Below are 24,409 nucleotides of genomic sequence, written 5' to 3' on the forward strand. Positions count from 1 at the left end.
TTCACATCAACTTTTCCTTCTGTCTTTAATTCTCTTCTTCCTGATTCTCCCTGGCTGGCTTCTTCTGGCCCTTCTGCTTTCAATTAAAAATGACCTTCTTAGAGAGATCTGCCCTGAGCTCCCTGCCTAAGGGAACCACCCAGCCCCTCTACCACATAACTCCACTTTAATTCCCTACCTAGCGCTTATCACTAGTTTCCAGGTTTCGTGTTTATTTGTTAGGAACTGCTGTGTATTTATTGGCATTTCATTGTCTGTCTTCCTCAATAGATTGTATATTCCACAGGACAGGAATGGTATCTGTTTTTACCATTTTAAGGCCAGTGCCTTGAAGGGTACCTGACACATTGTAGGCATTTGATAAATTAATAGCTACTGAAATAAACAATGGGAAAGAACAGGGAGTAACAGGGAGCGCCTATCTTGGTGGGGGCGGTGGGGGGGAGGGGAGGATTGGTGATAGAGAAGTCTCCTTCCAGGAGGAGATTTTTGGATTTAGAGCTAGGCACACAGAGAAGGAGAGGGTTCTCTGGGCAATAAGGAGAACATAGGGCACATACAGGGCATTCTAGAAACTACAAGATGGTTCGTTATAAATGCATTGTAGAATTGTGTGGGGTGAATAAACTGAAAGTTAATGGCAGGAGATGAGACTAGACAAAAAGAAGAGGCCACATTTCGAAGGGTCTTACATGTGTCATCCTGAAGAGTTTGTGTTTATTGCTCAAGGAGTAGGAACAGCTGATGGACTTTAAATAGTAAAGTGATATGATCAGGTTTTTGTGTTAGGAATATCTTCTGACTTCATTATAGAGAAATAATTGAACATGGGTAACTTGAAGATAGTAACTTGAGGAGAGACCAATTAGATGTGCAGAAAGGAAAGAATTATATACCTTAATGGTAAGTGGAAATCTGGAGAATGACTAAGTATCTGGTCAGAAGGTAAAGTCAATAGGATTTGATGACAGGTTGATGTGAAGGGTTTGGACAAAGGAGAAAGATCCTTGGTCTTTGAACCTTCATGGTCCACCTGATGAAGGACTTCAGGGTCTCAGGCCTCAGGTCAGTGAGACTGTTTGCTAGTAGGAACCTATGCCTCTTATATGAGTCCCCTTTGGTGCTAGAGGCTTTCTGAGAGTCACACTCACTCCAGAGGGTTAGATTGAAATTTGCTTTCTCGTTCCCAACTTCTAAGAGCTGCTGCTACTTGATGCCCCTCCAGGCTTTCCTGAAACACACCACCCATTATAAAAATCCTCAATTTCCCCACTTCTCCACATATCCTTCTATCTTACCTGTACGGTGTTAAGAGAGTGAGTCCTACTCATTTGTTCCCTCACACAGGATGTGAGCCATCACGCCCCTTGCTTCTCTCATACGCAAATAGAATGAGACAAAGTACCAAGATCATTTTTTTGGTAAAACTTTCTTACACTCTTCTGCTTAATCATAACGGACTTTTAAATTTGATACAATTACTGCTGTAGCCCTTAAATACTGAGTTATAATCATCACATATTTTTTCAGTATTTTCCTACTCAGCACCCACTTCTTACTTTCAGTCATTCCTGTGCCATTGTTCTTATTTATTTGCTCATTCATTCATAAAATATTTATTAAACATGAAGCGTCTGCTCTCTACTATAGCCGAGATTCAGACCTAAGTCATCTTGGCCTTGAGAAGCCTCGGCCAGCAGCATTCTCCAACTGTACACTCATATGCTTGCTTTGCATTTGGGTTGCAGATGTCATGCTCAGGAGGGAAGTCAGGGTTGGAGATGCTGCCTGGGGGCCATTTGGCACACAGATGACCAGAAGAAGACCTCAGGAAAGCAGATGAGTGATAAGAGAATAGGGTCATGGAGGCAGGACCCCAGGGTACTCTCTATCTCTACAAGTGCAAGCAGAGGGTTGAGATAGACTCAGAGGAAGACTCATCAAAATTGCTCAAGATGTCAGATAAGAGTCAAAAGAAGAACCAACAGAAACATTTTAAATAAAAGGAAGTATTCAGTAGTATTTATTGCTGCAGAAAGGTCAAGGAAGATAAGAAGGGAGAGTGTTCACTGGGTTTGTTAATTAGGTTTGCAGTGGTAAAGTTAGCAAGAGCAGTTTCGTGGGCTGGTGGTTGGAGGAGGCTGGAGAATAAAGGGAAACAAGGAAGTTAAAGAACCTGAACCAAAGCGGAAGGAGAGAAATCAGTATTAGGGCAGAAGGCAAACAGTCCAGGGAGGGACATTGTCAATTCTTCCTCTGAAAGCACAAAGCTGTGGTCTACAACACAGGAGGAAATAATCGCTTTCCATGGTACCATTTCTGCCAACTTTGATACCGGCAGCCATCGGACTCCTGCTAGCATCCAGTACCTCCTCCTAAGCAAAGTGAGGGCAAGGGAAAAAACATTTGGTCTTGCACTTTCTCTCTGCCCCTCTCTTCACCCCATTTTTTCAGTTCTTAGGAAAAGTAAAATTAAAGAGAACCACAGTGTGAAGCAGCTTTAATGAAGGTTTACCCAGGCACAGGATGTGATTTTAATGACCCAGTCACAGACTGTTTCCCAGTGACTTCTAGTTTGAAGTTGACTGCCAGAGAACATTAAAGGAAAGATTAGCAGAGCACGTAGCCATTTCTCTTAGAGACATTTCCTCTTGTTTCAACACTTAAGTGGCTTGGTAACACAGGGAACAGTCCTTAAATCTCTAGGATCTTAGAGTTGAAGATGACACTGTGGAACAGGAACAGATGTGAGAAAGCCTGCCCACCCCAAGGAAATTTCAGAGGAAAATGGCCACTCAAAGGAAGATTCTTAGGCATCACCCATTCTCCAGGCTCACACACAAAACCCTTGTCCATTGCCAGTGACTTACTCTGTTGCCTTGAATTTCACAGAGATTTGAACTTGTGGTCCATTAAACACAGACAGACTTAGTGAGTCCATGAACCAACTGAAATTGTCTAAAAAAACCCTGCAACTGAGCATTTTTTTAAGAATCCTGACTGTAGCTCTTATCAGACTTTCAAAGGAATTCAAAAGTCCTGCAAGAATAAGAATCATTATGGTAACCCAATATCCACCTTGAAAACCTTAAAATTTTAAAAACTCTCTCTCTCTCTCAATTCTGTTTAAACCACATTTCAAAGTTTAAACAAACTAGTTAAAATGTGAAACAGCTCTTTTGGGATAGTGGCTGGAGTTGGGCACTGATAGGGAAGCAGGAGCCTCCCTTGACCAACCTCCCACACACTTCCTTGAACTTTCCCTAAAGCCAGAGAAACCCCTAGAAATGCTCTACGGAGAAATGTACAGGGAGACCAACACTTCCAAAGGGCACACGGAGAGCACCACTAGATTGCAAACACTATATTTCTCCTCTAGTCTACTGGAGAAGAAATCCAGCGCATGTTCAAAGGTAAATATTGGGGTCTCCTTCATGAGATCTACATTATTGTGTTCTTCAGCTGTAATACTTTTGCTGCTTGTGCCTCTGAAAGACTTTTGGAATATTGTACAAGCTCTCACACCTTTCTAAGGGGAAAGCTAACTTTTTTGTCAGAAGTTTTAAAACTAATAAAAGATGGGATGTCCAATACATTGTAAAGAATAGCCTTTTACAATAAATGTCACATCATTTCTTAATATTCATTCCAGTGGAATTAAATGCTATAGTGATCTAATAACCCTCATCACTTAAAAAAAAAAAACATAACTAAGTTCCGGATAATAGGAAATTTTATATTATTTGTTTTCTCTCCTTTAATACCCATTTCTATTCCACTTCCTCTGCAGAATTGTAACCTAATATAATACAATTTTAAGCTTAAAGTCTTTACTTGATCACTACATCTTACTTCTTTACAAAAAAGGTAATAAATCAAAATTTAAAAGATTGAATTTCCTGAAAGCACATGTGATTTTAGACTCCCCAACCTTCAGTTCTTTCATGTGTGACAGGAAGGAGTTGCACAAGATGAGTATTCCTGGAATTTATTTGCCTAAAACATTTTTAAAATGTTAACAGATTTGATGAAATCCCAACAGAAGGGAACTCATTAGAAATAATACTTGCTATTGATCCAAAGGGAATAAGTTTATTATATGTATTAAAATATATATGTACTTTGCATATATATTAAATATTGAATAATATTGTGGACATAGGCTGAAATTGTCAAGCAAGAAGATAAAACATAGATCAATAATACAGAGTAGATGGCATAGCACAGGACAATTCACTGATGCCCAGTGCATCAAAGTATAGGTCAGTCAGAGAGTTTGCATGCAACTTCCTAGTATTCGGGGGTATGGCATACTAGTTCTTAAAGGGAGATTATTGCATAATAATAATGACAATATTTTTCTTATGTGTTTATTACAAAGTGTTTCATAAACAAAAAATATTAGTTGCACAAAGTAGTTACTTGACAAATATTTGTCGAATGAAAGAAGAAACAAATTCTGTCCTCGGTAAGAAACAAATTCTGTCCTCGGTGTTGGTTCAGGGTACAACTCAGAACAGAGCAGTGAGAAATAAGAATGAAGCAGAGGGCTTGAACCTCCATACTGATGGAAACAGGGAGGATTATGACTCAATATAATGATGATTAACAAGAGTTTTTTTGGCCCCATTGATTTCACATCAATGCTAAAAAGAAGTTTTCTTTTCTTGTTTCAGGCCAGGTGCCTAAAAGCCATCTGGAACTGGAGATTTCAGAGAGTGATCTTCAGAACTGTCCAACTCCTTTGCTTCAGTGCCCTGATCTTTGGTAAAATTTATGTTAACCCTTCATCTGGGCCTGAGTAATGAGGGGACCTTCTCCAAGTAGGAGAATTTAAGGATGGTAGTCAGTTGTTATGAGGCATGGGAATACTCTCCCCACCCAACACCATCACATTGCTGGAAAACTCTGGACAAACTGAAACGGACATCTCCAGGACCAATTATCTATTAGACACAGCGGGCACTGGTCCACAGTACCGTTACGGACCCACAAAAATGTCTTAGCATACTATATATATATATAGTAAATTGTAAAATTTATTAGCAATTGTAAAATATAGTTTTGAATATTTTATTATGGAGGAAGAGGCAGATTAAGGCAAAACTGCCTCAACTCCATGGAGGTCAATAATGCAGCCCTGGTGACTCCAGAATAAAGTTTTAGGGCAAAGCAATTCAATAGAGGTGTCAGTGAGGGAGAGACAAACATAAATGACCCTCATGTGGGCAGTAGAGGTCAGGGTTGAATAGGAAAAAGACTCTATAAACAGGAAAGAGAGCCACTTCCAGGTCTGATTGCTTGCATTGTACACTTCTTCACATGGGATCTGGCCTCTTCTGGCCCGGGTGAGTTCCCACTGGCTACAAAAACAGTATCTTCCATCAGAGTGCGCCTTACACTTTTGAAGGGCACATACTTTATTTCATTTAATATCACAAACATGTCTTCAAAAGGCTTGTTTTAACAAGTGAGTGAGCGGAAATGGAGGACACAGCGTAATTTAACAAAGAGAAATAGTCAAGAGGTGGAATGAGTGTAAGATTGCAGATCAGGAGATTTGATTTGTAACCTGTCTCCGCCACAAACATGTTGTCTTTCGCTCAACAAGTATTTACTGAACACCTGTTAAGTGCCAAGCTCTGTGTTTGGTGTGAAGGACCCAGAGATAAAAACAGACCACTATCAGGATTCACAATCTAGCATCTTACCATGTCACAGGAAGAGACATTCCAATACCCAGTGATAAGGGAGGTGGAAGCAGAGATGAGGTGCAGTGGGAGCCTGGAGAAAGGAGCGGCAAGCCTACCTGGGCAAGTCATGAAAAGTAGGGTGAAGAAAATTTACAAGGCATATGTGGGGAGGGCAGCCAGAATAGCAGGAAGAGCATTGCAAAGATACAAAGTGGGAGTCTGTTTTGCTAAGAAGGTAAATATGGTGGGTGATGAGGCTGGGCCAGCAGCTAGACTCCAGATCATAGAGCATCTTATTTTCCATGTGAAGAGGCAGAACCTGTAGATTCAAAGCAGCCACCAAGACATTTTATGTGTCATTTAAATTGGGCGAATTAATTAATATGTCTCTTCCATTTATAAAAGGAGGAGAAGATTAGACGACCCAACTCTGTTACCATTATGATTTCAAATCTCTAATACTAAGGATCCTCAGAGTACAATTTCCTATTCTGACTTCACATATATATTTTTAGGTGAAAGATGGAAACTACTCTTCTTCCTTAAAACAACTAGATTAGACATAAAAGAGTCATGTTTTAAGTATTTGTTTTCCAGTCAGAAGCTCATCTGACTATATAGAAGTGTATTTATGCTCACAGAATCCTTCTGGTTAGGGATGCTAACCTGGCATTCACTCTCCTTTACTCAGAATTAATAAAGCAGAAAGAAGTGGCAGCATGGACCTATAATTACAGCACGAAAGCATATTCATGGAACCATTCTCGGGTATTCTGCCAGAAGCACTACACGGATTTAGTGGCCATCCAGAATAAAAAAGAAATTGCTTACCTTAATGATGTCATACCTTACTACAGCTCTTACTACTGGATTGGGATCCGGAAGATCAATGATAAATGGACCTGGGTGGGAACCAAAAAGCCTCTCACCGAAGAGGCTGAGAACTGGGCTGACAATGAGCCCAACAACAAGAAGAACAACCAGGACTGTGTGGAGATCTACATCAAGAGTGTGTTGGCCCCTGGCAAGTGGAATGATGAGCCCTGCGGGAAAAGGAAGCGGGCACTATGCTATACAGGTAGGATCTTCTCTACTCTGAAGATTGTCTGTTTAAAACAAATAACTTCCCTGGTTCATTAATATAGCCACTGTGTCGGTAACGTTGAGTCACAAAGTCAGGGATGTGAGAACAAAGAATAAACTACAATCAAGCAGTGTTACTGAGCACCTTGAAGAATATAAGATCAGGATTAGAGAAAACTGGATTTTTGAAACCAGAATTTTACGATAATTTTACGATCATCTGACCCATCTTCTTCATTTCATAACTGATGATGTAGATGCTCAGAAAGTTTTGGTTTCCTAAAATTTATGTCCAGAGCTTTTTTGCACCACTCTGCCCTAGTAGAAGTTGAAAGGTAGCTTGACCCTGCCCCCAGGAGACACAGCTGTAACTAATACTTACTGCTCGTCAGTATGGTGCAGGCATTGCTGTTAGTTCGTGGGTCAGGAGTCTATTTCGTATCAGTTTCGTCTAGTCCTTGGGAGAACCTCATCAACTGGGTCCTCTAGTACTCTCATCTCACTGATGAGACAAAGGCTCAGGCTAGTAAGGGATCTGCTCAAGATTCTAAGCTACTTGATGGTGGAGTTGGTTTCAAACTCATGATCCAAAGTTGGTGTTTTTTAGCCACAAATGCTACTGTACTCTCTGCTCTACATTCTCATGAGACACCATGAGAACATGACCAAGAATCACAAATGCTTTAGATTCCCTTCAACAACAACCTGTGTTGAGGTGTGATGGACTTTGGGAGAGGTTCGGGGTGTGAGGAAAGGGAAGAGGTAACTGGGAGGGTATTTGCTTCTCAATGAAGCAAGCAGTTCCCAAGTAAGCAGACATGCATGGAAGCTTGGTCTTCCTGTACTCATGTGCTTGTTCCATCTTTCTGATGCCGCTTCTCACATAGAGGAGCCCCTCCTGCCCCATGTAGTGCACAAACACTGTGGCTAGAGAGAGACTTGACGGCCCTGGGCAAGACAGTCCTGAGTACTCTGAAGCTTCTTCTTTCATAAATCATCTTACAGATGCCACACTCTGCTATGTATGTTCTAAAATCAACATGGATGGAACTGGAGGGGATTATGCTAAGTGAAATAAGTCAAGCAGAGAAAGACAATTATCATATGGTTTCACTCCTTATGTGGAGCATAAGGAATAGCACAGAGGACCACAGGGGAAGGGAGGGAAAACTGAATGGGAAGAAATCAGAGGGGGAGACAAACCATGAGAGACTCTGGACTCTGGGAACCAAACTGAGGGTTACAGAAGGGAGAGGGTGGGGGGATGGGCTAACTAGGTGATGGCTATTAAGGAGGGCATGTGTGGTGATGAACACTGGGTGTTTTACCCAACTAATGAATCGTTAAACACTACATCAAAAACTAACGATGTACCATATGCTGGCTATTTGAACATAAAAAACAAAATAAAGTAAAAAATAAATAAATAAATTCTTTAAATTATATAAACACCTCCCCTCAGAGCTCTTCCTCCACTTTCCTCTACTTTCTCTCTCTCTCCTCACTCAAGCCTCCTATCTGAGAGAAAACATATCCATAAATGCATTGTCATGTATTCGGGTCTCATTTTATAAATAATTTATAAATAAACAAACAAATTCATTAATTTAAAAAATCAGGACCTGTTCTTTGTAGGCCAGGATGGACATTACCAGAATATTAGTGCATCCTGCTGCCCTCCCCGTCAAATCCCGACACTCCCTGGGTTATGCCTCCCTGGAACGGTCCCTGGAAGATTATCTTGGTTGCCAGTCGATGTTTCCAGTATGCCACTGCTTCCCCTCCCTGCCCAACCTTCAACATCCATATCTGCAAGACCGTTTTCCCCAATAAAACTTGCAAAACGTCACAAGGAAGAAAAGGGATTACTCCTGGCATGCACGACGCTGATGCCACTCCTCTAACCTGCAACAATAGTGGACATCGTTAATTGTTGCAATTTCACTGGAGCACAGTCAGTTCTCATGTCCACCAACGCAACACCCTTGGCAGCCACTATCACTGAGTGGCATTTTGCCACCCAAGATGTAAAGGGTGTAGGGAACCATCAACTCTCTGTGGGAGATGGATGAGAAATAGATATGTAGACTACAACAAGAAATTAAGTGGGACCAATTCTCTAAATGTCAGGATTTGTTAGACCTCGGAACAGTCTAGCCAAAAAAAAAAAAAAAAAAGATTCATTCAGTGAATCAACATTATGTCCTTTCCTGGGGATTCAAAGGTATAGACAAGTTACTAACCTGCTTGAAACCCTAAAGTGGAGACTGTAGACTTTGACTGTTTTTTCATGTCTAACATTCTGAGATCCTGAGGAAGCTACAATCAGAACAAAATGCATATGCTCTGAAAGCATAGGGCAGACAGGTATCGCTGGTGGAAGACACTGGTGGGGTCAAGGTGATAGGATGGAAGACGTGGACCAAAGTCTATCTCTAGGCTACTGCTCCTTCTGCATCTTCCCATTACTTGAAACCCTTCCCAGTAGCCCCATGCAGCTTCACCAAACTTGCTGGCTGCCTCAAGAACGTCCTCCTGCAGAATCTGCATGACTTTTAGATTGTAGCATCTCAGAGTTGAGAGGGAATGTAGAGGTCATCTAATATAACCCTCTATGTAACATATGAATTTCCTCTTATAATGGACCCCAAAGTGGACCATGTGTGGCCAGGGCTTAGTGCAGAGGAAACACTACCAGAAAATAGTCTAGCCTCAGACCTTACCCCCAGCTATGACCTCATCAGTAAAAATGTTCTCAGTGCTTTCAATATTATCAATTCTAATGCTAACCCTCCATCAGGTGCATAGTGCACAGATCCATCTCCAAAAAGTCTCTTGCAGGAAAGAAACCCCAGCCCCTCTCCATTCAGACTTACTGAGAAGGGCCTGGCTGGCCATCATGCTCTCCACAACTAAGCCTGGCATATTTGGACCTGCGAAACACCTCTTCATGAGACTGTCCTGTACCATGGGGAAGTCTTAAGCATCTCATTTGGTTCCTCTGCTCCTCCACCATGTGGTGTTGGGTACAGATTTGAAATGAACAAAAGGTGGAAGGGCTTTGGCCCTGATCTTGGGCAGGTTGGCCTCAGAGAAGTAACTTGTCTGAGGTCCCATAATAGTAGGCAGGAGAGCCATGATTCTGATCACATATGTGTGACCGCCCACATCTGATTCCTAATCTTTATGCTCTACTCTCTGTCATAGGGGCTTCTGTAATAATAGAACTCTAGAACATTCTGGGTTAAAAGTCACAACCTATTTTGTGCCACATAGAGGAGTTTCTCTGTCTCACATCCATTGGTGACTCTTTGTCTCTCTGTGCCACACATAGCAATCCCTCCTTAGGCAACACTCAACTCAGCCTAAGGTGGAAGCCATGCAACACTCTGGTGGGGCTCCTACAATGTCCTTCATGGGGACCAGGCTGGCACCCCAAGAGGACATGGTCATTTTCTGTTGTTTGGCTGGCTCAATCTTATCTGAGTGGGGCTGAGTCTGTGGCTTGGGGAAGAATCCAGCTTTTCTTCCCACCTCCCGGGAATGCCCATGATTCTGATCCTTCTGTATGCATGCAGCCTCCTGCCAGGACACATCCTGTAGCACGCAAGGAGAGTGCATTGAGACCATCGGGAACTACACCTGCTCCTGCTTCCCTGGATTCTATGGACCAGAATGTGAATATGGTGAGGCCATTATTTTGTGGTTATTGTTGTGGCCATTGGTCTTGTGCTGGAGGTGGTGTCAGGAAGCAAATCATGTTGAAGACTCTCCAGTGAGTAAAGGCTAGCCCTGGCCCTCTCCATGGTCTGTCAGTCTGCCCCACTCCAACTGTCCCAAGACACACGCTCTGGGTAAAACATTTCATTCTTGGAACATTTGTTCATAAAATCCAAAGAACATAAACGAAGCAAAACAAAAGCTGATTTTGCTCATTTGAAATAAAAACCAGTGAAAGATTGATCATTTCCCAAGATGTAGCTAATACAAAGGCAGCAAGTAAAGATGACCAGGTTGGGTTAGCAGCCCAGAAAGACAGGGTTAGGGCGCCTGGGTGGCTCAGATGGTTAAGCGTCTGCCTTCGGCTCAGGTCATGATCCCAGGGTCCTGGGATCGAGTCCCACATCGGGCTCCCGGCTCAGCGGGGAGCCTGCTTCTCCCTCTGACCCTCGCCCCTCTCATGCTGTTTCTCTCTCGCTCGCTCTCTAAAAAATAAATAAAATCTTAAAAAAAAAATAAAAAAAGAAAAAGAAAGACAGGGTTAAGAGGGTTATACAAATAGCTTCCAACTTCTAGCAAAACTGACATGGTCTTTAAATCTGCAATGAAAAGAAAAATCAATATTTTGTCCCCACAGTCAGAGAGTGTGGGGGTTTTGATCTCCCTCAGCATATATTCATGAACTGCAGCCACCCTCTGGGAAGCTTCTCTTTCAATTCAGAGTGCAGTTTCCACTGCTCTGAAGGGTACGAATTGAATGGACCCAGCAAGCTGGAATGCTTGGCTTCTGGAACCTGGACGAATGAGCCACCACAATGTATAGGTATGAAACCCTATTCTTTCTATCCTCACTGACAACTACGGTTTCAGAGGGGGAAAACAACCTTTCTCCATTAAAACACATGAGAAAGCATGAGGATCCACATTAGATGGGGAATTCTGATTTTTACTATTACCCATCAATGAGAGTAACGCTAATTTTGCTTTTCATGATGTTTTCTATCTATAGAGTGAGGTAATCAGCGTAGTTCTTGATTCTCAGGCAAAAGCATCACAAAGAGAGACAGGTCCTTTCTCCCTTTATTAATTGCAAAGCAAGCAGAGTATAATAATAAGGACTTAGGGCTGAGTATTGTTAATTTGATCATTTTACCTTGCTTCTTTAAAAAGTAAATGAACAATGAGGATGTTTGGATCTTTTGAACCCGCTACTGAAAAGTGCCATCTAACCAACCAGGTGTATCACCTTGCCCATCACTTAGGGAAGGTTATCGATAGCTGCTATAGCATCCTGAGGTTTCCCAGGTGCTGGGCATAACCCACGGGCTCACACCATTGCTCTGTGGTTGTTTGTAGCTGTCCAGTGCCCACCCCTGAGGACTCCTGAGCGAGGAAGCGTGACCTGCCCACACTCTGCTGAAGCATTCCAGTATGGGTCCAGCTGCCGCTTTAGCTGTGAAGAGGGGTTTGCATTAGTTGGGTCAGAGGTGGTGCAGTGCACGGCCTCGGGGCTGTGGACAGCCGCAGCCCCAGTGTGTGAAGGTGAGTTTCCGGGGGGTTGGAGATGCATAATGTCCACTGTGCCCAGTTCTTGCTGTGAGTACAGATGACTGGCCAGCTATGGAGAAGTTGGCCTGAACCACCACAACGTGACCCCCCTTCCACCTGACACCCAGTACATTGGGTACATCTGGGATAGGAAAAGAATGTCAGGCGCCAGGAAAACAAGAGGCTGATTTCACTACAGACTAAATTTAGAAGTCCTCCCTTCTCCCAAACTCACATCCTTGAACAGTTTGAGAATGGGCCCCATTCATAAATTTCACACAAGAAGGAAACAATGGCATCTATGTCTGTAAGTAGAAGACCTACCAGGACAGGTTTATGGAGGTAAAGGGAAGAGAGGATATTACAAAAACCTTGGAAGACTCCTTTTTTTTTTTTTTAAGATTAAGGTCACCCTGTGGACTGGTCCTCCAAGTCTGGACAAACATCATGAGGGTCTCTGACCCTTACAGATTCCTAGCTCCACCTGGATTTCCTGAGGTGGTTTTATCAGTGCCTTCTGGCCATGGGCCTGGTTTTCTCCTTCGTCAGTATCTTTCTCTCTCTCTCCTTGGTTGTTCTCTCCAGCTGTGCAGTGTCCGCTCCTGGAAGCCCCTGGCAAGGGATCCATGGACTGTGTTCATCCCCTCGCTGTGTTTGCTTATGGCTCCAGCTGCAAATTTGAATGCGAACCTGGCTATCAAGTGAGGGGCTGGGCCTCACTCCGCTGCACTGGCTCTGGCCAATGGACCGCACCCTCACCAGCCTGTGAGGGTAGGAGTTTCCTTTAGTTGCTCCCTTCCACCCAGGAAGGGTCATGGCACCGTGGAAAGATCAGGGGCTCTTCACCTCAGGATGGCCTCCTCCAGACTCTGACACTGGAACAGGTTATCCAACCTCCAGGAGGCACGGTTTCCTCACCCATGAAATGAGCTAAGAATTCCCAGGTCCTTTTGTGAGAATGAAGGATATAAAAAGTACACAATGAAATTGCATGTGTAAAGTAGCTAGCATTGGACTGGGCATTCAGTTTCTATCTCTTTTTTTCCCTTCCTGCCTCACTGGCAATAAAAGCTGTGGGACAAGTCCTCTACTTGAGAGGAAGTCAGAACGGTGGCGATTAGGACAAGGAGGGGGATTCCCCATTGTAGTCTTTGGAGGTGACTCTGACGGTTGCACAAGAGCACAAAGCTGAATTCTGTGCAGTTGCCTCATACCCTCAGCTTATTAGGCAGAAAGGGGGATCGGGGAGCCAGGAAATTGAAGATTGGATCAGCGAGTGCCCAGGAGATTTGATCACAAGCCTAGCTCTGCTACTGTCCAGATATAAGACCTTGGGGAAGTAACAACATTTCTGAACCTCACTTTTCTCATCTGTAAAGGAAGAGAGAACAAGCACTAGAGGATCTTTGGTTCTTAGAGGTCCCGATTCTGTAAAAACCAGAGGTCTAAGCCCAGGGTATAACGGGAGGTCTTTATACTCTGAAAAAAAAAAAAAAAAAAACCACCAGGAATAGTCTGGAGACGAAATGCTTTATCAAGGAAGTGCATGAGGAAACCAGACTTCATCAGAACTGAGGTCACTCAGGGATTAATTTTGTGCAGGAATTCTCCTTGGGCTGCACTCACTTGGCAAGTGAAGTCTGATGACAATGACATCCTGTGTTTCAGAGATATGGCCCATTCAGGATCATTTTATAAGCCTAGGTAACAGTGTGTCAATGATAAGCTGTATTAGTCCAGCCTTTTCCTTAAAAGTCCAGCCTATTCTATATCAATTCTTTCCAGATCCAATTCCACAAATATTACCAGTAAATATTTAATACCAATCACTGCCAGGCCCTGGGATACAACTAGGAATGACTGAGCCCAACCTCAAGGAGACTGTGGTCCAAGGGGCAGTGCTACAATAGTGTCTGCAGGTGCCGGGGGGATGGGGAGCACACTAAAGGAGTCCCTACGCCTGAGCTGCGGTGGGCAGGGAAGGCTTCCTAAGGACAGTGACGTCTAAGCTGAAGTCCAAGGGCAGGTGAATGATCCAGGCAAAAAGGGCATAGGAAGATGTTCTGGGCAGATTCCATTTTGGAAAAGGGAGGATTCAGTGTTCTGAACATGCTGATAATATGGCTAGGAAAGATGCATCTCTTGAGAGGCTCTTCTGAGAAGGAACTGAGCCCTTCCATTACCCAGTTTCAGATGACAATTGTCTCCATTTAGCCATTGCCTGTGGGCCGCTGGAGAGTCCTGTTCATGGAAGCATGGATTGTTCCCCATCCTCGAGAGCATTTCAGGACAACACCAGCTGTAGCTTCCATTGTGCTGAGGGTTTCAGGCTGGAAGGAGCTGACCTAGTCCAGTGTACTGACCTGGGACGGTGGACAGCGCCAGCCCCAGTGTGTCAAGGTACTGTGACATTGGAACGTTCCTTCTGTGTCTCTCAGTTTATTAAAGGCATCACACCTGCATTTAGAAGTAAGTCATTTATTCATCAGACATTCACTAAGAACCACTAGTGCCAGGCCCTTTGTGCTGGCCCTAGGGATGAAATGGTGAGCAGAGCACACATCCATTACAGCATATTAGAACTCAAGATGAAGATCGCCCTGATTGATGGAGTGGGTTGGCGTGAAGGAGACAGGGGTTGGGAGGAAGGAATGATGCATGAGGAACAATGTGGGATGGTAGAAGAGTAATGGGCAAGGCATTTAGTCTATTTCTGTCATTTCCTGGCAACAAGCTTTTGGTCTCTCTGAAGTTCAGTGTCTCCTGTAAAATGGAAGTATTATTATCTGCCTTGCCTACGGGCCTCATTCGTGGTTGTGAATTAATGTGTGTAAAAGCGAGCTTAAAACTGCTACGAGTTTTACAAACATATGTAAAACATGGGGCGCCTGAGTGGCTCAGTCGTTAAGCATCTGCCTTCAGCTCAGATCATGATCCCAGAGTCCTGGGATTGAGGCCCACATTGGGCTCCCTGCTCAGTGGGAAGCCTGCTTCTCCCTCTCCCACTCCCCCTGCTTGTGTTCCCTCTCTTACTGTGTCTCTCTCTGTCAAATAAATAAAATCTTTAAAAAAAAAAAACAAATGTATGTAAAAATGTATTATAACATTACCTTATAAATCCTATGTCTGTGATCTGATTTTACAAAGTAATCTTCTTTTAATAGTTCATGTTTTCCATATTTTGCTCTTACAGAAGAACAAAGGCATAGGGAAGTCACTAGGATTATTATTTTTACAAGGGGTACCCCACACAGAAGTCATGTCCCAGAGATGCAACATTGACATTTCATGTTGCTATTTACTGGGATCCCCAGGCAAGTTATGAGAATCCCCTGGATCTAAGTATACCCCGATTTAAAAATGAGGCAGTAATTTGAAAGCAGGGTTGCAAGGAGGGAAAAAGATTTGTACACCCATGTCCATAGCAGCATTATTTATAATAGTTAAAATGTGGAAGCAACCCAAGTGTCCCTCAGTGGATGAACGGATAAGCCAAATGTGGTTGATATATACAATGGAATATTATTTCACCTTAAAAAAAGAAGGAGATTCTAACATGTTACAACATGGATGAACCTCAGGGACATTATGCTAAGTGAAACAAGCCAGTCGTAAAAGACGGATAAGGATAAGGGATGAGTGCACTCATATGAGGTCCCTAGCGTAGTCAAAATCATAGAGACAGAAAGTAGAATGGAGGTTGCAAAGGGCTGGGAGGAGGAGGATGTGGAGTTCCTGTTTAAGGAGTATAGAGTTTCAGTGTGAGACGATGACAGATGTTCTACCGCTGGTTGGTGGTGATGGCTGCACAGCAAGATGAGTGTACTTTATGTCGGTGAACTGTGCACTTAAAAATAGTCAAGTGGTAAATGGTAAATTTTATACTGTGTGTACTCTACCACGGTTAAAAAAATGGAAAAATCAACCCAAAAATGAGGCAGTGAGGGAGTAGATGACCATGCACCATGATGGTGAGGGTAATGGGATGTGTTGTGAATTTATGGTCTGAGAGGAGACAGACACAAAAGAGCCCTTTGCTGTGCTCAAAGGGAGGGAGGGATCTTAAGAGACCACTGGGGCCATTCTTGTCTTCAGGCACGTAAATGTCTTATCACACCCCAGAGATAATTGGGTACTCTCTTAAGCTTCCCCGGATATGGCCTCAGTAAGTCCCTTGCCAGGCTTCCCAGGTGTTTTCTGCTGTGACGGTGAGATCAGGGTCTGCAACTCATGCGTACTTTTAATAGTATTACCACTATCTGCCACCACTAGAACTGCTGCTGCTTTCACCAGCAGATACTATTTATTGAACACTTTATAGTCTAACTCCATAAGGTAATCACAATTACTGTTCACATTTTTAAGATGAGAAAAGACTTAACATATCAGAATGCACCTGTCCTCTCTCTATGACCATCTATTTTATATGATTGAGATCATAGCATATATATAATTTTTAGTCTGCTTTTTCACCGAACATTGTACATTGAGACACCTCCCATATCTTTTCAAGGTGAAATATATCATTTTTAGTGACCTTTAGTGTTCCTTTCATTGATCCACCATAATTTATTTTCAGCCTCTGATTAGTGGCATTTGTATTTATTTTCAATATTTTGCTCTTACAAATAATGTCTTCATAAAAAAAAATCTCTGAATTGATTTTTTGATAAGCATCGTGATTACATTCTTAGCATACATTCTTGGGTCTAACAATATGATCTTGAAAAATTATTCATGCATATTGTCAAAATGTTTAACAATGGCTTAGAATTTTCCTTATAAAATTCTTCATGTGCTATTGTGATGGATGCTTTTCTCATCCCCCAGTTTAAACATGCCCCATTCAGAAATGCCTGTTCTTGGCACTAGAAAGGGTTGAGGGGTCAAAATTAATGAGTACTTGTGTGTTACTCTGTCCTCACTCCCTTACTTCTTTACTTCCTCACCTTTTAGCTCTGCAGTGCCATGATCTTCCAGCTCCAAACAAGGCCCAGGTGAACTGCTCCCACCCATTTGGTGCCTTTAGGTACCAATCAACCTGCAGCTTCACCTGCAATGAAGGCTTACACCTGGTGGGAGCAAGCGTGCTGCAGTGCTTGGGTTCCGGCAACTGGAGCGCTCCTCCTCCAGAATGCCAAGGTAAAGTGAATTCTTTCCAGTCATCTTTGAAATCCATTGTAGGCTCTATTTTAAAAGGCTATATGCTAGTGGTGGTGACTGTCTAGGGGCCAGAAGCTTGAAATGGACTGGAAATTAATAAACACTTTCATCCTGTAACCCATTGATTCCCAATGCAGGTGCTGGGGTTGAATATACCTTCCAGGCAAGGTCTGGAAAGACCAGAGTGAGGCTTGAAACCTTGCCTTCTCAGCTTTAATCCTGGCTACACAGGAGCCTGGAGATATTACAAAGTTCATGCAGTTTTGGGGAAAAACTCAGAATCCTTGAGGAGGCTTATCACAGTGACTAGAATTCTTCCACAGAATTCTATCACAGTAATCAGTTATAGTTCACTGCCCTATACTGTCCTGCCTGTGGGTGTCTCACTACAAGGAGGTCAGTACTCACCACGACTTCCTGTGACCTTCCAGTTCCCTTCTGCTTTTAGCTCTTTGTTTACTCTGACTGAACTTTCTCCTCTTGTTGCTGGGTGAGCATCAAGTGAAATACCCAAATGTGGGCTGAGCAGGAAGGTGCCGAGAGGCTTGCAACCCGCTCGCTGTTGTAAGACTTCTGAGAGGGTGTTATCAATTTCCCTCTTCAATGTCCTCTTTGCCTTGTTGCCTTCTGATATGCAGCTATCATAACCCCAGCTATCAGAAGGCAAGACCACAAAAGAGCTGGAAACGCATTCCATGGCACCAAGACCCTCCCAATTTGTCCTTACAGGTTACAGGCTTCTTGACTTGTCTCCTCTCCTCTTTCCCACCACACACACATACACACTACAGAAAGATGTTTCAGGTGGGAGAAAATGACTAGGTCTTTGGAGAAGTTGATCAGGTTGAGGGGAACATAGATGGAGAGGGGAGGGGGTAAAGGGAATAGAAAGGTATAAAAAATACTCTTGGAACCTCAAGCAGTTGAGGTCAGTGGCTAAAGAATGGCCCTGGGTTCAGCCCTACTGTCACTGACTCTGGTCTGAAGCCATACACTAGTCAGTCAAACCAAACAGTGATGAAGAAACCCCTAAACCATGCATTCTCATAGTCTTCACTTTTTAATGTCAACATGTTGAATCTGGGCATTATAGTTTCATTAAATGGCAGAGGGACATCTCAACAGCTATTAACACTTACATACAGAGTGTTTTTGCTTTTGACTCTTGTAAAAATTTTGGGAGCTATGCAATGCCATTCTCCACATTTTAAAAGTGAAGATATTGAGGCTCCGAGAAGTTAAGTGACTTGTCCCACGTCTCAGAGCATGATCTCCAACCCAAGTAAGTCCCCTAGCATCTCAAACTCTGTATGTATAAACTGTGGTAAAGAACCATGAGATCTAATTTACCTTTTCTATAAGTGAAGAAGTAGAGTCGTTGGGGCTGGTCACCATAGGATGACATTGATGGGAAGAGCATTTGCAGATGGCCAGTTACGTTACGTGCCTACCACATGTCCATGATTTTAAAAATATTTTTAAATTTAATTTTTACATATTATTTAACTTATTATTTTATATAACTGAGGATCTCTGCTAAGCAAGGAGTGTTATCTTTCCCATTTCATACATGAAGCAACTGAAGTTCAGAAAGGTCTAGAGACACATTGCTGGTAAGGAACACATTTGTCACTGTTTTCTGGCAAGGTCATTAAGTCTGTTTCTGAAGGTGTCAAGGAAGCAGCCACTTCCATGCCTGTCCAGGGACACCTGAAATGCTATCTTTCCAAAGCACCAGCTCCCTTTTAAAATGACCTTTAAAGCTCTTTGTGGGTGAAGGTTTCAGGATGCCAATCAACTGTTAGTTGCTGCTATTGTATATATCCGTGACCTCTAACTGGTGAGAAAGCAGCATGAAATTCAAAGGACCACTTCTAACCAAATGCTGCCCTTATGGATTAAGCATGTGTGTGCACGCATGCATGCACACACACACTGATTTCAGGTTGCTGTGTTCTAGAATGACCCCATCTCTCCTCTCTCTACCATGCCCATTGTAGCCATTCCCTGCACACCTCTGCTAAGCCCTTGGAATGGAACAATGACCTGTGTCCAGCCTCTTGGGAATTCCGGTCATAAGTCCACATGCCAATTCGCCTGTGATGAAGGATTCTCTTTATCTGGACCACAAATATTGGATTGTACTCCATCTGGACATTGGACAGGTTCCCCACCAATATGTGAAGGTAGGATTGTGGGTCTGTCCTTTCTTACGGCTTCTCAGATAATATGAAAGAAGGAAGGATCACCAGGGATTCATGTAAAACTGTTCCTAAGCTAAAGGAAACACACTCTCCACAAAGCATGGTAATTTCTGTCTTGCTTTCTGCATATTCCTATAACTTTAAACATTTCACAATTTCATAAAGTGCTTTAATATCACTGTGACATTTGATGTTTGCCACCATTCTGAAATAATGGGGAAAGGCAATGTCATGTCCATTTCCCAGATGAGAAAGCAGAGGCTCAGGGAGGTTAAGTAACCTGTTGCAATTCACACCCTTAGTAAGTGATGAAGCTCAGCTATGTCACTGGGACTTTAACTTCTTTAAAGTGTTTTTCCACTGGCTCTTTATTCCTTCCTACATTTACCTTCACTGAGCACTGCTAAACCCCAGGCTCTGAGCTAATGCGGGGATGGATGTGATATCACCTCCACCCCTCGAGGACCTCGTAAGCTACTCGGGCATGTCTCTCCTGGCTCTGCTTCGCATGTGGACTAGGAGGTCTTCCAGGGCAGGAGCCATGCCTTCTTCATCTTTGTATCCCCTGCAGCAACTAGATGGAAGTGGCTGTGTGACAAATACTTGCTCAGCTGCAGCGTACCATTTACTGGTTAAATTTACTCAAGCACAAACCCTGGTGACCATGAATTGCAGGACCCTCAAAGGCAGGAGCCGGATCCTATCTATCTTTGTCTCCCCCAAACATCTGGCTAACATAACACAGTCCCTCCTGTTTAGTGTGCTCTAAAATAGTTTACTGAAGTAATTAATTCATAGCTCACATTTACTTTCAAAAGGCACCATCGGTCCAATTTATTGTTCAGTGTACTCAGTAATAAGAAGACCAGCACTAACAACGAATGTTTATGGCTTGTGTGATAAGTACCAGCTATTTCGTAGACAGAATCTCATCCTATCCACACGACAACCGTGAACATGGTTATGATCCCCTTTATTTTTTTTATTTCCCCCATTTTATTTTTTATTTTATTTTATTTTTTATATTTATTTCAATAAAATTTATTTTTTAATTTTATTTTATTATGTTATGTTATGATCCCATTTTAAAGACGAGGAAATGGAGGCTTTGAGAGGATCCATAGCAGGCAAAGGCCAAATAGCTGGGAAGTGTGGAGCTGGACTCCAACCCGGGTCTTGGGTCTCACCTGATTCTAGGCTAGTGTTGTCACCATGACACTGCATTGCCACCCAGCGGCGGTGTCCCTAAATCCCCAGTCTGTAATTGTGCTCTCTTCCACTGGCCAGGGGGCCAGGCTGCCGTTCTAAGGGCTGAAATGAACTTCAGAAATGGCAATGCCTGATGGTCAGACGAGAGAATGTGTTGATAGAAATCTATTAGTGTTGTATGAAAAAAAAGCTGAAATATTGTTTGTTCCTTCTTGGGGAGTGAGTGCTAGATTACTACTGAGAGACCTGTATTGCTCTTCCCCAAAGTCCTGGGCCATCTAAGTCACATCACACCGTGTGGGCTTCAGTTTTCTAGATTTCAAAAGGAGAGGAGTGGATGTGCTCATGTCTGAGCTCTCTCTTCTGGTCAAGAATTCTGAGGTTGAAGACGTAGAATGCTGCCATCTGCTGTCCGAAAGCTATACTACAGGCACCTGAGAAATTTAGAACACTATGGGGAATAACACCAAGGGCTCATGCTTCCCCACTTATTTCTCATTCACTCGTTCATTTATTCCAGCGACATTTACCATAAGCTCTGTTTTCCCACATTCTGAATTAAGGCTAAAGAATAAAAAATGCCTAAGAATTATCTCACTAAAATTTTAAATCACGTATGCAACGAATATGGTTGTTACACCTGTGATCTCCAAAACCCCTGTTTCCCCTCACCCCCTGCCAGGCCCCTCTTCTCCACAAGAGGAGGCATTTGCCTCCCACGGTGCAGGCCAGCCCCGCCCAGGGCCTAGAACCAGTCCCGTCGGTGGGTGGCAGCTTTAGCCAACTGCAGGCCTCAGTACCGGCAGCCTTGTCTGAGCCTGATCTTGAGCTCTGGTTTTTGTGTCATGCTTTCCCCTTCACCCTCCAAATTTATTCTCTGGATTTAGGCAAATCGTTCCTTTTCTTTTCTACATGCTTGAATCCATAAAGTTTTAACCTTCAGCATTGACCCCAGAACCCTGATTTTTGCATAGAGTTTTGTGGAGTCTAGGCTACGTATCAGAGGGGCTTGAGGGCCACTGAGTTAGCCAGACAGCATGGCAGATGGAGCACTCGGTCTCCCACTTCAGAGTGCAATGAGAGATCTCATTTTTGTGTGGTTCCACAGATATTTCCTTTTTAGTTAGAACACACCAGTCCCGGGCGCCTGGGTGGCTCAGATGGTTAAGCGTCTGCCTTCGGCTCAGGTCATGATCCCAGCATCCTGGGATCGAGTCCTGCATCGGGCTCCCTGCTCCTTGGGAGCCTGCTTCTCCCTCTGCCTCTCTCTCTCTCTCTCTGTCTCTCATGAATAAATAAATAAAATCTTAAAAAAAAATTATGAGAACACACCAGTCCCTGGGCCCTTTGGGACTTGGGCGCTTCCTAATATCCCAGTCTCCTCACTGCCTTTCTCCTCCAGGACCTGAAGTCCTTTCCTGAATTACTTATCTCTGCTTGCTATGACCTTTATGCCCCCAACTGTTGGGCCACTATCTTGACTGATATTACTGCTCCCCTAATCACTTTGTTATTGACATCCTGGAGACCACATTTGGCCACTGGACCCAATTCCTAGTGACCAGCCTCATGTTAGTGGGGTAAGGAGGGTCCTTGTTCCAAGTCCCAGTCTTAGCTCTGCTCTTCTGCCATGTCCCTGCTCATCCAAGTCCTGTAAGATAGCACACTCTTACCCTCTAAACTCTGGCCTGGCTCACATCTCTGTTTTTTTCCTCCACTCCTCCAACATTTCTCTGACTCCATGGGAGGACCTAGTCTTTATTTCTAAAGTTTGAGTTTAGAAATTTATTATTTATACTGTATTTTCTTTCCAAAAGTTTCTTGACAAAAATTATATCTAACTTAAGTAAAAAGATAATACAAAGATATAGGGAAGAATTTACTAAATCTATTTAAAATAATATAAACCAATCTGCTGTCAGCTGATGACAGACTGCCAGGGAACCCAACGATTCATGAATTTACATGCAATCATACACACTTACTTCATGGATTACAGAAAAACATCAATGAAGGTCATTATGATAGACAGCACTGCCTTGGAAGCCCACAAACATAGTACTAAGCATGTGATAAAAGCAATTCTTACTAGTTTTCTATTCTTGTAATTAATTACTCAGGTTTTGGTGAAGTTTTACAGTAGGCTTAAGAATATGAGTATTTTTCAAGTTACCCAAGAGGTCACTCCCTGGTAAAAATCTTTTCCTCTACGTCTGCCCTAGTCCTGTCCATTCCAGCAGCTTCCTCAGCAAGCTCACAAATGTAATTCAGCCATGTCCGCTGAGCACCCACCATATGCCAGATTGGGGTTAGGCTTCTGTGTACCTCATCAAGGCTGCCTCTCAGGCAGGAAAACATACTTTCTTACTTGGTTCAAAGTCAAATCCTTAAAGTTATACAGAGACCTTTGTTTGGATAAGGTTAATTCTTACCTAAGAGGGTTCAGAGAATTTCATATACAAAATAAAACAAAACAAAACAAAAACCTGTGTCTATAATCTTGGCAGAACAAGACTGACAAAATTGAGATCAAAGCAATAGCCCCCAAGAGGATTTAATGCTGCAGTAATTCTTTTTATACTAAAGGTCACATGGGTCAGTTTTTTCAAACAGTAATTTCTCTTATTTCTTTTCAGACATAAACACACTCATTAGAATGCATCTAAATTAAATTGTGCTCACTAACTTGTTCGTTCATTTGACAAACATTTTAGAACCTCTACTAGGTGCCAGGCCCTATTCCCTGGGATGTAGTGTTGGGAAGAGCTGACAAGGTCCCCACTGTCCTGCAGCTGACATACATTTTCTTGGGCTTAAATATAAAATCCTGAGAGATTCTAAAAAAGTTGTTTTAGTGAAAATGTTCACAGAGGATTTAATGTCTATGATTTACACTGATAGACATATTTAATAAATGTTTGGTAAGTGAAATTTATCTGCCAGAGTTAGATTTATTATTAATTACTCAAAAATTTGAGCATTCTAAACTGAAATTCAGTATGTTACTTTGGTTATTTGAATGGATTCATGCAATAAGGAGCCACAATCTCTTCACAAATAGCCTGTCACTGAAAAACACTTGGGCCAATATGTAAGGGCCAGAAATATCACTTTTCCATGAGGTACCACATAAGACCAAGAGGTCCTGTTTTGTTTTGTTTTAAAGGCAAAATTGCTAAGCAAAATGAGCCTGACTTGACCAAGGCGTTCAAGAGCTTGGGCTTAAAGAAAGAATAGTTACTCAGTTTGTCAAATATTTGATGATAAATAATAGTCTTATATCAGAGAATTTAATGGAGACAAAGATAGGATCCTAACAGAAATAAATAACTGCAATAATTTCTAAAAATTTTTGAGGTAAATGGTTGATTAAATTAAAAATTCATTTATTCACCCACTTATCAAATGATTGCTGAGTACCACTTCTTGAGACCCGGCAGTGTGAACTGTGAAAGACACAAAGCTTTATGGCTCTTGGGATTTTTTAGGGTATTTTTTTTAATATAAGTAATCTCTATGCCCCGTGTGGGTCCCGAACTCATAACCCCAAGATCAAAAGCCACATGGTCTTCCAACTGAGCCAGCCAGGCACCCTTGGCTATTGGATTTTAGAAGCATTCCATCCAGTAGGTGAGGGAAAATATGGCAGGTGGTAAGACAGCGTATGAGTTCAAACAAAAAACTGATGTGTTCAGAGGAGAAGCCTTCGGGCTGCAGTGATCAGCAGAGGCTCTACAAAGGCTGTGTTCAGTTAGATCCAATGGGATGGGTAGGATTTTTTTCAGTGAA

The 24,409-nt window shown here is 42.7% G+C and overlaps 1 protein-coding gene across 4 annotated transcripts in view; it reads left to right on the forward strand.

Moving 5' to 3' along the window:
- SELP (selectin P) overlaps positions 1–24,409 on the forward strand; it is a 40,061-nt gene that overhangs the window by 6,642 nt on the left and 9,010 nt on the right. For all 4 annotated transcript variants that reach the window (XM_035010863.1, XM_035010865.1, XM_035010864.1 and 1 more), the window contains exons 2-10: positions 4,677–4,767; positions 6,385–6,771; positions 10,355–10,462; positions 11,134–11,319; positions 11,853–12,038; positions 12,630–12,815; positions 14,259–14,444; positions 17,001–17,186; positions 19,208–19,393. In XM_035010863.1, coding sequence (XP_034866754.1) covers positions 4,677–4,767; positions 6,385–6,771; positions 10,355–10,462; positions 11,134–11,319; positions 11,853–12,038; positions 12,630–12,815; positions 14,259–14,444; positions 17,001–17,186; positions 19,208–19,393 — 1,702 coding nt within the window. The remainder of the gene's footprint in view (positions 1–4,676; positions 4,768–6,384; positions 6,772–10,354; positions 10,463–11,133; positions 11,320–11,852; positions 12,039–12,629; positions 12,816–14,258; positions 14,445–17,000; positions 17,187–19,207; positions 19,394–24,409) is intronic.

The sequence above is a fragment of the Mirounga leonina genome, unplaced genomic scaffold (assembly GCF_011800145.1).
Source record: "Mirounga leonina isolate KUSES-001 unplaced genomic scaffold, KU_Mleo_1.0 Mir_154, whole genome shotgun sequence".
In the NCBI taxonomy this organism is placed as follows: Eukaryota; Metazoa; Chordata; class Mammalia; order Carnivora; family Phocidae; genus Mirounga; species Mirounga leonina.